The 17,498-nt window shown below is 34.7% G+C and overlaps 2 protein-coding genes across 8 annotated transcripts in view; both read right to left on the bottom strand.

Annotated features, from left to right (window-relative positions):
* LOC121325412 (histone acetyltransferase KAT6B-like) overlaps positions 1 to 2,760 on the bottom strand; it is a 40,487-nt gene extending 37,727 nt beyond the window's left edge. For 2 of the 5 annotated variants that reach the window (XM_041267864.1, XM_041267867.1), the window contains exon 1: positions 1,403 to 1,499. The gene's annotated coding sequence lies outside the window, so the exon portion shown is untranslated. Of the gene's footprint in view, positions 1 to 1,402; positions 1,500 to 2,608 lie in introns of those variants that run through there. The other 3 variants (XM_041267865.1, XM_041267868.1, XM_041267866.1) reach the window with 3 other exon arrangements.
* A 5,604-nt stretch (positions 2,761 to 8,364) lies between these two features.
* Positions 8,365 to 17,498, bottom strand: part of LOC121326127 (adenosine kinase-like) — a 117,921-nt gene continuing 108,787 nt past the window's right edge. For all 3 annotated transcript variants that reach the window (XM_041269303.1, XM_041269305.1, XM_041269304.1), the window contains 2 exons: positions 13,231 to 13,317; positions 8,365 to 9,225 (listed from right to left, as the gene is read on the bottom strand). In XM_041269303.1, coding sequence (XP_041125237.1) covers positions 9,101 to 9,225; positions 13,231 to 13,317 — 212 coding nt within the window. In that variant the 3' untranslated portion in view covers positions 8,365 to 9,100. The remainder of the gene's footprint in view (positions 9,226 to 13,230; positions 13,318 to 17,498) is intronic.

Here is a 17,498-nt window from a genome sequence, read left to right as displayed (position 1 = left end):
AGTTTAGGTTACAGTTACTTTATTGCTGTTACGTGGTAATCCAAAAATCCTACTAAAAGAGAAATGCCTCTTAGCTGATATCTTTCTGTGACACATTTTTCACATTGCATCTTAAATAATGTTGCTTGCATGTAACATTTAAAATACGTACATACTAAGTTTACTATTTACTAAGCGTTTACCCATTCACCAAACAATTAACTGAAACCAACAAGCTATTAAGTCCCTAAATTCATCCAGCATGTTATTTATTTTGCTGCAACATACAGTACATCCCCCATTATTATAAACACAAAATTATAGAAATCACAGAATCATGAAAAGTAATGCGCCAAGACTGACTGTACTTCCATCATGTATATGTAAATGTGACAGACAACCAAGCATCTTCTTAAAAATCTAGACTCATACTCTTAAAAACCTGTCCTATAGAATGCCCTACCATGTTTCATCACAATTGTTGGGTGTATTGCTCCAAAACATGACAGACTGACCTTGGATGGGTAACCCTGTCTCTGAGGATATGCTCAGCAGATCAGACAAGTGTGAAAATGGTACTTTATAGATCAATGTAGTGCACACATTTAGTGTACAAATATTTTTAAATGTGAAAGCACAAATATGCTAGCATTATCTTTAAAGGTTCGTGATTGCAACCAAACACAGGAAAAATGTCAGTACATTATGCAACCAGCAGGTGACCTGTATTGTGCAATTTATCTAGAATTCTTCTACCTGCTAAAAACCCCAATGATCACACATCAAGCTCGACTCTCTACTGCAGCAGCAGGGTCAAACTAGGATTGCAGGAAAAACAGAGACAACAGCCATTGCATTAAACAAACTGAGTCTCAAAGACTGCTTTTATGATCCATCCCATCATTTACCACAATCTCTTCAATCAATTCCTTTACACTTGAATCCGCGTATATTTCTCCAAGTAGACTATTCTCTTCACTTGCTTACAGTGATTAAAACAGAACACCTTCACATTAGTATATATATATATATATATATATATATATAGATATATAATATATATATATATATATATTGTATATATATATATATCCACATACACACACACACACACACACACACACACACACTAATCTGAACCAGTCTTAATTCGATTGCGGTTACATTTATGTATGTCTGACAACTTAATAAAAACCTGTTCAAAAGTTTTAAAAGCCTAGCTCATCACTAAGCCAAACATTACACATCAAGATAAAAAAAAAGTAAAATATTGATTTCAAGTTTATATTGCAGTCAATTTATCAATTATTTTATCATATATTTGTCATCTCTATGCTTATGCCGGATAACTGAATATTTTATGATGGTAACTTAATGCCCCAATTAACCTGTGATTGCACTGAATGAAAGACAAATCACAAACCTTGACTTACAGCTGAGTGGCTGTGGGTTCACGGCGCTACTGCCTGCTGGTGTTACCTAAACAGACGCCATTTTGTTACAATGTTGTAGTTTACATGAATCCGACATGACACTGATTACAGCCCAATGGAGTCTCATTAAACCTTACCTACACACTCGTGTACCCTCCCTAGCAACCTAAATATTGGCTATAAAATAAAAAATTTGATTCCTGGTTTGATAGAGCAGCCGTCAATCAGCAACAGCAAGTTCTGCCCCTTACAAATGTAGTGGAAGTTGTTGGTGGCAGATCTGCCAATTATATTGGACCGACCCGCCTTTTAAAGCAACGATTAGTTTAACAAAAAAAAAAAGGGGGGGGATCCGCCACCTCCCAATCTCCTTCACAGGACAACAAAAATAAGGCACACTTGCATTGCGATCAGCCAACTGATCTATTAACCGGGTAATTTAACTGAATAACAGTAACTAAGACTGACAGATTAAAGAGTAACGTCACTTTGCAAAAGAAAAAACATTTTCAGCCTACCTACAAACCCCTCTCGAGCGATTGGATAAATCTGAGAGCAAATTGGAGCATGTTACACGTAATTGGTTGGCTGTTAAATCCATCATTTATTTGCTAAAGTAGCAGACAATCGGCTGTGTTGAAGTTTGTTGAGATGCAGCCTAATGTTTATATATATATATTTTTCTTTTGCGGAGGATGTGTATTACTGTTTTTTTTTTTTCTGCTGCACCCGCGTTTCGCTCCCTTAGAGATGCTTTCAAATTCAGTGTCAGTATTTTTAGTGTCTTTGCCATACCTCTGACATTTGATAAACACTTTTCTAAACCTATAACAATACGCATTTTCTCAATTTTATCTATTCATACGGTACCACGTAAATGCCATAATTATAGTATAAAAATATAATACAATTTGCATAACAATTCATTCACATCTGAGTCTAACATTACACCATTACGCTACGTATACACTTTGCTATATATTTTATTATATTTTACATTGCAACATACAGCTAATTTGGCGAAATTTTCTGACCCAATGTCGCATTCCAAAGCGCAGTTTAAATTAAAAAATGTGGAAATAATCGTGATGTAGAAACACTCTGAAATCAAATGTAAGTAAAACAAAAGCGATAAATGCAAAAAAAAAAAAAAAAATGAAGGGAAAATGCCTGCTAAGTCGAACATTTTTAGTTACCTTTTTAAGTTTTCACAGGGATCGTCTCTTCATTCTATAAATGCTGTTTTTAACGTTGGTGAAAAACTGGAATTCCGAAAGCTTCTTTTTTTATTAAATAAATGGACGCACGCGACAGCTCGCGCTGAGGCAGAAAGAACCTGATAACAACTAATTGAAAGGTTAATCTACATAGCAGGCTGTGACAGAGTAGTACCCTCCCCCTTCTTCCCTCTGTCTCGGAAACACTCCGAAAGGGAAAGTTAAGTTTGTGCCTCACTGCTTGCATTTACAGAATTTAATATACAGAATAAAAATGTACTTTCCTTCTATAACACAAAAAAACTAAAAACAGAAGCGCATCCTAAAACACCATAGATCAAGTAGAGTCAACTAAGCTTGTGATGAACAGAATCGTTGTGCTTTTGTCATTGGACACTGTGCTGCGGCAGCGTGCAATTATTTTTTAAACACTGCACTATTTATTGGGGCAGTTTTGTGTTATTCTTAAGGCAATAACCGACCTCCTTCATCAAGTTTTGCTCAGCACAAGCTGTTTGAGTCTACGTGGGAAAGCGCTGTGACGTTTTCATTCTGCAATGTCCAGTTTTATTGTCGCCTGATTCACAGTGTTAACAATGCCTAGAATTTGGTAATCCACAAGGTAATTACATTATTCCCTTTAACGTATAACACGACACTTCAGTCCTAGGATAGTGTTGTCCATTGCCTAAAAAGCTTAGATTGTTCAAATGAAGTGTCACGCTATCGTTATTATTTTCTTTTTGGTGATTGCTTACTTGTTTAACTGTCTGCTCACTCTGAGAAAACAGGTTGTTTTTGCTGTAATTACAGTCTGCCCCTTTGAAACCTACTGTAACTCTAAAACGTGACACTATAAAGGTAATAGTCATACAAGTAAATAATACAGTATGTACTCCACTTAGTAATCCCAAATGATTTTAGGATTACTACATAATGGAAGTAGTAAACTAAGCCAAGCCCTCATACCCCACAATGTTGATGCTGTTTTTAAAATATAAGTTTGATATCTAGAAGACTTTTCATAGATTTGTTTTAAATAATATGTATTCATATGCTACAATATATTACTTACTACAGTCTGTGCTCCTATCATTGCCTATTAAGCTGTTGTTATTAGTTTGAGATGACCCAAACTGTATAATGATGCTGTAGTTATTTTTATCTACAAATAAAGTACAATAAGATTTACTCAACACTATGTAGAGGTAGCCTGGTTGTTGCATGTGAAGTTTTAATAGAGTACAGCAATAGGTTTCCTGCTTTTTTTAATATATATAGCTAAAGGGGTAGTTCTGAAAGAATCCAAACATTTTCTTATCTCTCATTAGCATTACAACTTTCTCAATCCCTTATCATTTTTCTGTAGATAGTTTAACTTGCCAGACTTTATTTTCATTTAGACTCTGGGAAAGATTAGGACACCTCCTGAAACACATTTTGCTTCTGTCATTTCCAAATGTTTTGTATAATGTAAAATGAAAGTATTTGAAATTCTAAATGTATTGAAGTAAGAAATGAAACAAGCCATTCTAGACATCAACAAACCTCTCAGCTGACTGGGACAGTTTGAACTTAGTCATATTTAAATTGATCTAGCAACCTGCGTCCAGTTGAACAAAAACAGACTTGTCCAGCAAGGCTGAAATCTGGGTATGTTTGGGCTCATTTGATCACAGACAACTGAAGCAATGTTGAATTTTGCTTGGTATGAGCTCATGCCAGGCTCAAGAAAAATAATATGAGAACAAAACCCAAATCTTGTTCCTGTAAGGTTTCCCATGTAGACAGTGACAGCACTTTAAAAAAAAATAGTGGGATGTCATCTTACTAGTGGTGTTAGGAGGGGCAAGACTTAATCTAAAGAGATTATTGTTATTCCAGTAATGAAAAGGCAACATCTATTGGAAATAATGGATTTAGTGAGTGGTACTGGGATTTTTAGAGTCCAATATCTTAAAAAAGAGAAGGATGTTCAGAGGCGCAAGACCTAATGTGGAACACTGTATAATAGATATCTGTTGTTTCCAATTCTAAAACCATTTCATGGTATTCATTTGTATTATATTGGACAAAAAATTTGAGGTACTAATTCTACCTTGTTTTATCTATAAAATATCTGAAATGGTATCTGAAATGGTGACTCAAAAAATGGCATCTTGACGTGTTGATTTCACATGGAATGACCCCATTGTGTATCATATAAAAGATTTTGATAACCCATAGAAATGAAGGCGTTGTAAGGGTAGTGATGAATCTTCCAACACTAGAAATGACAACCCTGCTTTCTCCTGAGCAATGGTCAATAGTCTGTGTAGTATTTTCATGGGACTAAAAGCACAGACTTTCAAGGTAGAGATTGGTGCAAGCTTATTTTTAACTATTAACAGCACTCATGATTGGATATCTGTAATTCACCAGCTCATTCTCAATAGTAAACTTAAACCCTTAAGTGGCATGGTGGTAAAATGAGCAAGGATTGACTCATATTACAACCTAGTGATTAACACTGGTTAGAATAATACTATTTGAGGCCATCCCTCAGGTGAAATAAATCCTTAGGTGAATGTGTTGGGAGAGGTGAAGATACAATATATATTTGGCCTGGTCAGGACAACAAAGCCATAGATTATGAGAATTCCTTGACAATGACAGATCCCCAGTTAACAGAATGAATAATTAATTAATTAAACAAACAGAAGCAAGGATGTTAGACCTGCTAATAATTTGTATCTGTGGTGTTGGACCTGCAAGTGCTTAAACAAAACATCTACATGTGTTTTTTGAAATTCTGCATATTGGTGGTGTATCAACCATAACCATAAACTGTCAACCAGAAGAGATTCAGTTATGGTTTTATAATTATTTATCAAGTGTGGTAAGCTCAGCTATTCCCTTTGCCTTCATACTCTAGCCATATTATAAACCACTTAAAGCTAAAATATACCATATTGTGTAATATTTATTCAAACTAAAACAGTCATGTTAAACACTGTCAAACTTTTATGTGGACTAAGCAGTATATTCCAAAAAATAACATGGGAGTTATTAATTGCAAATGAGCAATATGGGCAGGCAGTGTCAGATCTTGGCAGCAAATTATTCTTCCAGGCCAGACAAAACATTTTCAGGCCAACTGGCAAAAGTGTACATTTATTTGAGACACGCTGAGGCCCTTGAAGAAATTTTAGACGCTCACCATTACAGAAACTGATTTTCTTTATTACTACTGAACAGTACAATTTGTTTTTATGCCTGTTTACTTATCCAGAAGTCTGTAGTGATCAATTAACTGGACCACAACCTCTTCCCAATAAACATGTTTTGTATTATTTATGTGTTAGAAGTTACTTTAGGTTTTGCTGGTGACAAATGTGAATTAATATTAGGGGTTTGCTTTTAAATGAAGCTTGCAGTAGCTCTTGTTTATGCAATGCATCCTTGTTAATTTCAGGGTGTGGGTCAGTTATCCAGAAAATCTGCAAATTTGACCACTTAACACCCCATTAGCGTTGTTATTAGACATTGTTCTATAGTGCAATTTAGATTTTACAATATCTGTGCTCATGTTACAGTAAATAATAATAATTAAAAAAAAAATCAATAGAACTTGGGGACATGTTTCTGCAATGCCTATATCCCCATATTCTATTGATATTTTTAATTTACTTTAACATTATCTGATACCGTAAATTCTAAATTGCACTGTAGAACAAAATGGCAACAGTAACATAAATAAAATATCCTGGACCTGGCAGGCGCAAAATATGAAGAGATTAATGTTTAAATCAACTGCAAGATTATTCAGTCTTGTCTTTCTTTTAGGGTTAGTTTACACAGCTGTAAAATAAGGAGAGGTGCTGGGAAAGAACAGATGAAAGCAAAACATAAAAGGGCATAAATAAATGGATCTCAATTCCATGCTGTGATACATCTCCAGCCCCACCTGACAATTTTCTTTTTGTGAGGGACCAGTTTCAATTCATGGGATTGTCAAGCAACTGAATTAATCCAAGAACAAGGTTGTGAATGTTGTGATAGGTATCAAATCATTTTGGTGAAGTTTGCTTTAAGATTTGAATAGAAACATATAGACACTGGAAATAAGGTAAGGTATTATCTATCTATCTATCTAGGTACTTGACATCACTTTCAGTTTCATCTTTCTTTTTCAACATTTTATGTTACACCACATTTACTAACCTTCTGCAAAAATGTGTTTTTCAAGGATTCATCAATACCACATGAGTGGTATATTTGGTTTGTGCCGATCCCAGGTTGCACCATCATGTAGAATGCTGGTATTTATGCCAACAAACACCAATAAGGATGTTTTCTTGTATACCTTGACCCATACATATTGTTTCAAGATCATGACAGTTCTTTCAAAGAGAAAGCACTGCTCTCTGGGACACGTGCAGTCACTTACTATAAATGTATAGGTTTTCTTTAATTTTTACATGTGTCAAATGTTTAGTGTCCAATTTTAGTGTTCATTAACATGAACAAAATAACCCAGTTCCAGAATACTGAGAAGGGATTTATTTCAAACAAGGCAGTGAAAGAACAGGATTTAATCCTCAGTATCTAGTTAATGCTCTTCAGCCTCAGAATCCACAGGGTACCCTCTGCTGCATTAGCTTTGGATAATCATGTTCCAAAGACTTTGCACATGTGGCTTTTCTGAAATGAAACGGATCTGTGCCAATTGTGGTCGTGGTGGTGGTGCTTGTAATATAGACACCTATCCACCCACCCATTCTGACACAGGCAGTGTGTCTGCTTTTAGAGAGAATGCCTGGTCTGGATTTGAACCCAAATACAATTATATTCAACCAAAAATGTCAGTTTCTGAATTAAATGTTCTCATTCCTAATCATGGATTCACTCTTTTGTATGTTTGTATTTTGCCATCTGCCACCCTGAACAGCAAACCAACCAGCTGGCAGAGATGTGATCTGGACCAATCGGTAATGAGATCATTTTCAAATGCATTTGTGTGGCACTGTGCAAAATGTTGATGAGACAAAATCTCTCAGCTCTAACAAGTTATTAATTACATTTTCCATTGGAAAATGTTTTTTAAAATAAAGTAACATTAGCATAAATGTCTTAACACATATTTTGAGTGGTTTAATAAAAATAGCCCCCTACTTCTCGTTCCTTGAAGGTAATGTAGATCTGAGAAAATATGTTCCGATTGCCAAGTCATTATATTAGAATAGATTAGAAGCATTCAGCTTCAGAATGAACAGGCTCACAAGTATTCTCAGTTCTATTAAAATTTAAAATACTGTAGTTCAGGCAAGAAACATTTGCTATACAATTCATAATGGGAATGGTAATCTGTACTAGAAACCAAGCAGTTCTTTTTATATACAAAACAACAACTATTTAAAAGACTTAAGTAATTAATTGGCTAATCTTAAGTTATTACCTGTTAACTACACAAACAACCCTATATCAAATAGATTGATCAACACAATTAAAATAAAAAGTACTGTCATTGTAATAAATAAATAAAAGCGTTCTATGTATACTGTTTAAGTAAGGATGTTATTTCTATCTGTCAGAGATTTCAGTCAAGAGAACTTTGCTTTCATACTGCGCCAGTGTTGAATCCTCCTCTGCCAATTACATTGTGAATACTATATTCCTTGTGACATCAATTTACATTTTTTACAAAACCATTCTCTTGTACTGTACAGTATTTGACAAGAAAAAAAAACATAACATGGTTATCACATTATTTTTATTTTGTCAGTTTACATATAACATGCAGAGGACCGCTCTACCTGAACACATATAAACTGTATTTGGGATGTAAAATCTACACCATTCATGCAATTCGTTTTTAAAACTGTGCGCTTAAAGTTTCAATTTGGTATGTCATGGAAGATCCTGCATAAATAATTCTGTACCTCAATTTAAGTTTTTAGTGTTTGTATTAAAAAAAGTCCCCTTAAAAAGAGAAAAGCTAATTTTAATTCTATAAACACACTGAAAAGATTAATTCCCTAGAAAGTGTTACATTTTTAATAGTCCTGTTTAATTAATGCAACTGCATGAATGCACTTGCCAAAAACAAATCATGAAATGTTTGATTTCTTTTTCACAACACATTAAGGAAACAAAACACTAAACAGAATTGTCATATTTAAACTTCTGCTCAATAAAGCTATTTAAGTAAAAGATCGTCTTTTTTTTTTTTTTTTTTTTTTTTTTTTAATAACTGTAAACAAAATTTCATGAAATTGGCTCTCTTATATAAATTACAACATACCCACAACAGTTCTTTATGGAATTCCAATAATTGTACACAGTGAGATGAACAGAAGTACAGACGTCAAAATGCAGGCACCGGAAAGAGGTGGGTCAGTTTAAAAGAAAAAATTATAATAACGATAAACAAAAAGGCAGTAATCTCCAGTGTTAAAAGGGATGTCTTTTGTTCCCACTCATTTTCAGATGTTAGTGAAAGTCTGGCTTTTCCGGGAAAGTGCATCCTGCACGTCTGATGATGACATTGGCTGAATAGTGTCCAGCCCGAATGCATTCTTCCAGGGGCCGGTCATATACAAGTTGTGACAGAAAACCTGGCATTAAGAGAAGTAAGAATTAGAAGGGCTGTTACAAGCACCACATTAAAACACCTTTGCAAGTTAAAATAATAGTCACCGATTCTATTCTGCACCACCCCTACAATACAATTAAACATATTGTCATATGTGCCTACCAATAATGCATCCTAAAACATTTGTGCTCTGATTGTTGGATAATGTAGTCTGAGGATTAGTGCTAAACAGGGTCTGTGAAATTAGTCATTGATGTTGTAAGAACTGACATAGCTCCACATTTTTCAAAATACTGCTGAAACAACAATATTCCAAATGGTTACTGTGTAAAACACCACAGCTGTGAGGGTGTATTCAATTGATCTTAGCAGCTGTGGATCTAAACACAACTAAATATTTCTATTTTGGAAGAGAGAGTATTTTGTAATAGCGCGTTATGAATGCTCAGAGGTATAAATAACTGGGTTGGCTGTCTAATAGAAGCCTCCTTGTAAAAGGGTACTTCAAGTCCAAAACCATTCAATGAATTTAATAGAAAATTGGTCCACTAATTAGGTACGATTCTACACGTTTCAATCAGTTGTATTATCCAGAAGAGCTTTGTCAATGAGATGACTAGTCATCCCTCACTATATCCAAAAGAAAAACCTCTCAACATCCCAAGACTGCTGAGCCCTCGGCTTCCAAGTCACAAGGAGGAAGAGAGTGACAGAAAGAGACTGTGCACCAAATGATAACTCTATAGATGTTAGGGGTCTGCCTAATGTTCCAGAGTACACTTGATGTTTAGATGATGAATAAATGCTCTGTGATATAAAGCTCATTACAGTTAAAATGGTTCTTTGACAATGCTTACAAGAAACCTCAGCATTTCATATCTCCGTTTCAGATTTATCAACATGCTCTTGGGCTGTCAGAATATTACATTAGGATAAGCAGTTTCCATAGAAACATAACAGGAGAAGAAATCAAGAAATCCTGCTCCAGGTTTCAATGTTTACCATTCTGATTGTAGACTACAATGACAAACAGCTGGTAACTTCATCTTCTGACACCACGAAGCACCAGCTTCGAGCCTCTCAGAAAAATCAACACTGTGTTTGAGCACACATTTACAGCTTCATTAGGGCATCTTGCTTGACCCAGAACAGCAACTGGGAGCTACTGTAATACTGAAACAAAATCAGCTTGCTGCTGTTGAACCCAGAAAGCTTGGTAAGAGGCCCAAAGATAAGGTTATTATAAAACTAAACTGCAGGAGACCAACAGACAAGAACAAACAGCGTAGCTAATGTATATATTTCTACTCTCAAGAACTGAACAATTTGATTAGGAATGCGATGGGAAGAAGACTAAAGACAACAGCTTTGATTTTAGAGTGCACACAACATGTGGCTTTTGAAATAATTCAGTTTACTCCATGGTTTTCAAACTCTTCATAAAGTGTGACAGTGTTTATGATTTAGAGTATCAATAAATGTGTTTCTAAAGAACGTTGCCTCAAGAGTTAGAGTTTAAACGACTGTGAAATGTTCTCTCAGAGGATCAGCACTCAATAATACACCACAATAACCTTAAGGGTCCCAGATCTAGTTGGACATTTTATTTCCTGTTTAATAACAATTCTCTTTGTGTGGTACAAACAAACTATAAAAGTAGCCTGGAGAGGGCCCCTTATTGTGGTAAGAATTGTATTGTTGCATAAAAAAGTATCTTGGATTGCTCATCATTGAAGAACACCACTTAGGGTTAAGACAACAGCATTTTACAGTTCAGTTTAAAAAAAAAAAAAAGAAAGTAAATAAATGCTGAAAAACAACATTTTAGAACGAAGGCAAAAAAAAAAAAAACAAGTGGATAACAAATCTTAATTAAGTGCCCCTGCTCTGGCCTTCATAAACCAAACCATTCTCCTTTGCCCATCTATCACATGCTTGTGCAAACAAGACTTCCAGGATAACATTTTACATAACACTCTCTGGCTCAGGACCAGTGGACTCTATTGAAAAAGGACCTGCAATGTCTTAGTATGTTAGAAGTAAAAAAAATAAATAAATAAAAAAATTTAAAAAAATCTCTCTCATTACTCACCACAAGTTGATATACATCAATATACAGCTGATGATATATTTACACATACAAGGGTTTCTATGTGTAGTCTTTCTGCAGCTGTTTACCAAGCATCCTGACAGCAACAATACATCTTAAAGCTGCCCACCCTTTAATATGAATAATAAAAAGTATTCTACCAAAATTAGGCACAACGCCCCCCTTACTGAAACAAAGATACATTAATGAAGTGCCTTATCTGAATGTTAAAGAAGAGTTTGTCAAATAGCCTCCATCCACACCAGGAAGTACAAGCATGTTTCTTTATCTAACACCACATAGTCTAAAGTGTATTTTTTCAGGTATTGCTTGCCATTTATTTGCATGTTGGACAAAAAACATTGTACATAACGCTTGCTTATAAAGCAATGTGGTTACTTTTTTGCATTCGGGTACCACATATCTTCCTACAAGATGAGGATGTAAGGTTGAGTACTATGCAAAACACATTTGTCATCCATAGCATGGGGAATACAATTTCATAAAATTCATAAGATGCCCATATACTCCAAACACCCCATCACGTCCATATAAGTTATTGCAATATCGCGCCCCCCCCCCCTCCTTTTTTTACAACAAGTTCACTACTTATTCCTGTATTGTTTTATTAAATGCTGCAGAATCACTATTGAAAGTAACAGGTGTATCAAGAAAACAGACGAAGAAACAGAATACCGGTCTCCCAAAGAAATGATGTAAATTAGTGGTTCCCAAACTGTGGGGCGCAAAAGATCCAAAGGTGTTCAGGGAAGACAGCATACTTAACACATACAAATACAGTACATTTGTTGATCAATGTAAAAGGACAGTATTATAATTTTGTTTCTGCTTTTTTACTCCCGATCACTTCTTTTCAGAACCAGTGTGCGATTTTCATCTCATGTTCTTTTCCAAACCAGAAGCCTGGTCATTCTGGTATTTTGTATAGGCTATTCATTCATTCATTTTTTTATGTTATGAGAACGTCGCTGTAAAAGTAGAAAGAAATACTAGTGTATGTGTAGACTAGATATTATCATTTATATTTAAATTTTACCTATATTTATCCTTTGTTCTTAACAGGTCTTGAAAACGCACTCCAATAAATAATTAGCAAATCTTTAAAACAAATGAAGAACTTATTTCATTACTACAGCAGTGATTTTATATATATATATATATATATATATATATATATATATATATAACCTAACCTGGGTAATGATAGTATTTGTATTTCAGGTTACTTCTGTTGGTGCCTGTAATTTCATTTCCGGGATTTAATTTGAAAAACCACGAAGGAATCCCTCAGGTAACCGAACAGGGAGGTGGGTCTTTTCAAAAAGAGATAATGTGAGAACAGCAAAAAACAGCACAGAAACATTTAGAACCGAAAATGAATGCAAGTATACCACTATTAATTTTAAATTACAATACTTGGTTGTTGTTGCAGGATTTAGGCTCCAACAGTTAAATTAACCAAGCATCTCCAAGATCTACTTTCTTGCATGTGGAATCTACACATTTATCAGATTTAGGCAAGCAGTTCTGAAGATCAGAGATGGCAAAAGTAGGTAAACATAACCTACGGTAGATTCTAATTGTACATCACTTAAGTTTCTCATTTAACGTGTGTGTGCGCGTGTTTGTTTGTGTGTGGTTATTAACAGTGGCAAAACGAAAAGACCAATAATATACTCAACATTTCGGTCAGTCTAGCACTCACAACTGGTGGTATAATTCTGGATGACACAGACATTCAAGGAAAGAACTCTACAACTTAGGAATCTCAGAGCAGCCTAATACACTTAGCACAGAAAAACCAGTAAAGGGTATTTGTGGTATGGTATGGATATATTCAAAGTGTAGACACCACTTACATTATATTAACTTCAAACCACCAATACATTTGGTGAGGTGTAATGAAACTTAACCTACCTCCTACAAATGCATCTCCAGCTCCATTTGTGTCCACAATTTCACTCTGATCAATGTCTAAAACAGGGAAAATCATCACTTCATTGCCTACAGGAAAGAGAGAATAATCAGTAAACCTGAAAATAAATAAATGCCTGACATAAAAAGAATGTTACATGAACATGTACAAAAACCACATGTCACTGGATTAAATTACCCACAAGAGGCTAGCGCTAACTTCTACAGAAGTCTATCTTTTGATAGCTTACAGGGCCACCACACTTTGCAGATCAGGCTTGATACACACATCACTGGATAGGGGAGGGACTGATGTTCACTTCCTGACTATCACTAAGAGGGGCATTTAGTGTCTAGAGGGCGGAGACTGATTACAGCAGCCAGGAAGAAACAAAAACATCACAGAATCTTGTTTACAGCTAATAAAAAATGGAAAACCGGGAAAACCGTAAATCTGATGTATTTGACCAATTATATTAGGACATTTATTCTGTCTCATGTGTTTTAGTAAATATGTTTTTACCACATTTACAAATATCAAGAAACAAGTAGATAAGCATATACTATTTCAGTGAATATATCATGTATGTGTTTTCCTTATTACTAATAATAATGAAATTATTAACTATTGTTTTATTGATAAATATTTATTTGGAGAAAATAAATCAAGAGTAGTGTCCATTATTGCTTCTATAGACCCCATAATAAACGTGTATTATGTCATTGCAATCACTCAAGTGAAACCATGGTCTTGTAATCTGCCCAAACAGCAACATTTTTCAACAACACTTTCAGGAAGTATTGCAAGGTCCCTCAGCATAGAATAACACATTTTTATACATGCATTTCTAAGCAGAATACATAATAAAAATGTATAGTTTCTGAGGTACTTTATAATGTTCCCCAGTGTTTTGAAAAAAATGACATCATTTGCAAGATGGTACTGTAAAAAATTGATTTTTAGTAAATTTTTACAGGAAGAGAGTCAACTATAGCGAGAAAGCGCCTGGTCCTGGGGGGTCATCCCACTGAAAAATGCTTGGTCCTGAAGTTGTTAAGGCATTTTTTTTTTTTTTTTTACCGTTCTAAAACATTAACTACAATATAAGCTCTTGTAATAACCAGGTTTTATTTGGGGGCTCTCCACACGACTATGTTTTGCTTATGAATCTGTATAAATTCGTTAAAGCAATTTAAAGAATTGTAAAGTTAAGCTCAGAGAATACACTTCTTAGGACTGTTACTTTCCCAGTACAACGGAAAGCACGATTAATGTGTACATTTTGAATCACAACCTTTAATATAACAAAAGGTGATCACCACTGGCATCAAACATCACAATGAATTACACCAGTTACAACAGCTTTCTGTGAATCACTTAGCAGCCCTTTAAATGACTGAGAGGTAACAGTTGTGAAAATTTGTCACAAACTGCTATTTTGTTGCATGACTTTTTCAATGCACAGTGCGAAACATTAAGGATATCATTATACAATATGACACAACGAGACTTACATTTATTAGGATTCCAGAGGAGTTAAATTTCACTTTTGGGGTACAGCTGAAAACCAAGTGCCTTAGTCAGCCTAATCTCTGATCACAGTTACATCCTAAAATCCCTGCATATTTCAAACATCTTTGTTTCACCACTGCCAGCTGTCATTTCAACGTATCTGTTGACAGAGTTAGAAGAATGGATGGCCTCTTCTAGGGGTTTCACATAGATCAGATGGGCTTGATAATATGACAATACTTATAATGGTCATTAATAAGACTGTTGAATCATCTGTATATGTTCATGTATGGTGAGAAATCTTAGTATCCAATTCTAGTTAAGTGTAATTGTTTATATTTATTTTTCATTTAGGTGGGTTATTTTTCTCTTTTGCAATTTCAATATCATCAACAAAGATTTGTGCATTTGAAAACATGACGGACGTCTTGGTCACATTTAGCTAGAACTATATTTAAAACTGTATTGCTGTAGCCTGACATTATTAACAACAGTCTAAGATTGTTAAAATCATTGTTAATGCATTTATAGATGCATAATCAATTGTTTATAACAGATTCCCAAACTACAAGCGTTACTATAATTTAGGAAAGAACGAGAAAGCTATGTTCTTTTTTTTTTTTTATTAAGATTGCAAGTAAGGAACATCTAAGCCGTTATTCTAATATAATAGTAAAGCAGGCAAAGTTTGGGTTTTTTACACAGATTCTTTGTTAAAATAACATTTTCTTAATCAGCTGCAGATTTTAACTTTGATAATTCCATTAAAACGAAGATCCTTTTAGGATCAGCTAATTAGCAGCAAAATGACTTCGTTAAATTAATTCTGCAGATGAAGCATGCTATCGACCCTCCCTCTTGAAATGATTAAATGCAAATCTTACATGTAAATGGTGTTAACAGTAATTTATAGTTTGCCAATTATTCTGCAATTAGAGATTAACAGAACTAATGTGGATGTGATTTTAACCAGTAGTTTAAAAGTACATGTAAAAGACAACGCTTTAAATTCACTTGTTAGCACAGGAGAGGTTTCTGAAATGTGACTGCAGGATATATAATCAAAGGTAATGCGTGTTTTATAGTGCATAACCACTGTCACTTACAGTAAACCTCGGGCTATATAAATAGCCTGTTTACCATAACCACATTTAAATATATGTGTCAGGAAGTCTCACCCTAGGGGGTGGAGGATTCATGATGCAGCATATGCAGTGTCTCCATCTTAGATATTTATAATCTTAAATAAATACGTATAATATAATAAATAAATAAAACACAATTCTGGTGAGTAAATGGCTCATAGTTCTGAATTTAGGTGGCTTAGAACACCAGTATGTAAAATGAAGTGTTGAATTATTTAAAATCGGGACTTCATGTGAAACCTCCCTCAAGTACTCTGAAACACACTCATCTAAGCAGAGTGAAGACTGTGGTTCAGTCCATGTACGCCAGTCCAGGTGACTGAAACTAGTGAGTCATCAGATAGATATGAGCTGCATTCATTTCATTTTATGGCAAAGCATTTAAATATAATTAGCTTTGTTACATGCTAGTTAAAAGAAAAAAAAAATGAAATATGACACCTAAACAGAATTCACTCTCCACATACAGCACATACACGCTAGCTTTGTAACAGAACATGGTTTGTAACAGGGGGTAAAAAATTTAAATCTTGTTTTCTACTTTGCATAGCCTCTATAATACCTCTCTAAAAATTGTCATGTGTGCACCTCCCATAAGTACACTGTTTTTTTTCTTTTCTTTTTTTTTTAATTGGTGTTAAATACAGCACTTAACAAGCTACCAAATGCGTTCACATTTTCAACAAGCCAATAAATGTCACATTATTAGCTTGTTGTCAGATGTTATATTAAGGGGGAGACTAGGACATGCCACACAAAGATTTTACAAATATAATGTAGGGAAATACAGAGACTTTTTACAATGTAAGATGCAGATTTTAAGATTTGAATAAGGTTCTTACACTTCAGTTTTAAATGTATGGGAAAGCAAGTTGTATAAAGCTCCACTGGCACTGTAGTAAGCAAGGCTGAACTTGCACATGTTCATGTATACTGCATTGCTGTTTAATGGTGCATGATGCTCTAGGTGGTTCCCATAACCTTGCTTTGTCTCCTACAAGCTGCGTCAATTGATATGATAATAAAGAAAGGATGTCTGAAATGAGAAGAGCTGAGCTCGGGCAATCTGTGCAGCCTTTGCATTTACCACCTTTTGGTAGCCAAACGCTCTCCAAAAGTCTTCTTTAGTTGCCACAGGCAACAATTAATTGCACTTGCAGCTCAGGGACACGGAGCAGATGGTAGTAGTGGTAATAGTTATAGTGGTAATAGTAATGGTAATAGTTCCAAACCCTGAAAGAGATCTTTATTCCAGACAGTAACTGCAAATAAAAAGAAATATCTACATAACAGGCTTTATTATTTGTTATGCTGATCGATGTACAGTTACTAGTACAGCTGATGCAACATTTTCATCTGGAAATAGTAACGTCTTTCTATTAGTATTAAAACTAAACAACAAAAAAGTATTTAAAATGTATTGTTGTTGAAGTAGTTTATTTCAAAATCTACCCTACTTCTCTGTGAAATAAATGCCTGATCTACCAACAGACTGAGGCCGATCTATAATGCAGTCCTAGCGTATTGGACACCACTCAGAACGCATTTGTGTCAACATACCACATATTTACAGGGTTATTTAATCTTTGCTGTCAAGATGCTGTGACATAATT

The sequence above is a fragment of the Polyodon spathula genome, chromosome 13, assembly GCF_017654505.1.
Source record: "Polyodon spathula isolate WHYD16114869_AA chromosome 13, ASM1765450v1, whole genome shotgun sequence".
Taxonomy (NCBI): domain Eukaryota; kingdom Metazoa; phylum Chordata; class Actinopteri; order Acipenseriformes; family Polyodontidae; genus Polyodon; species Polyodon spathula.
This window is presented reverse-complemented; position numbering and strand designations above follow the sequence as displayed.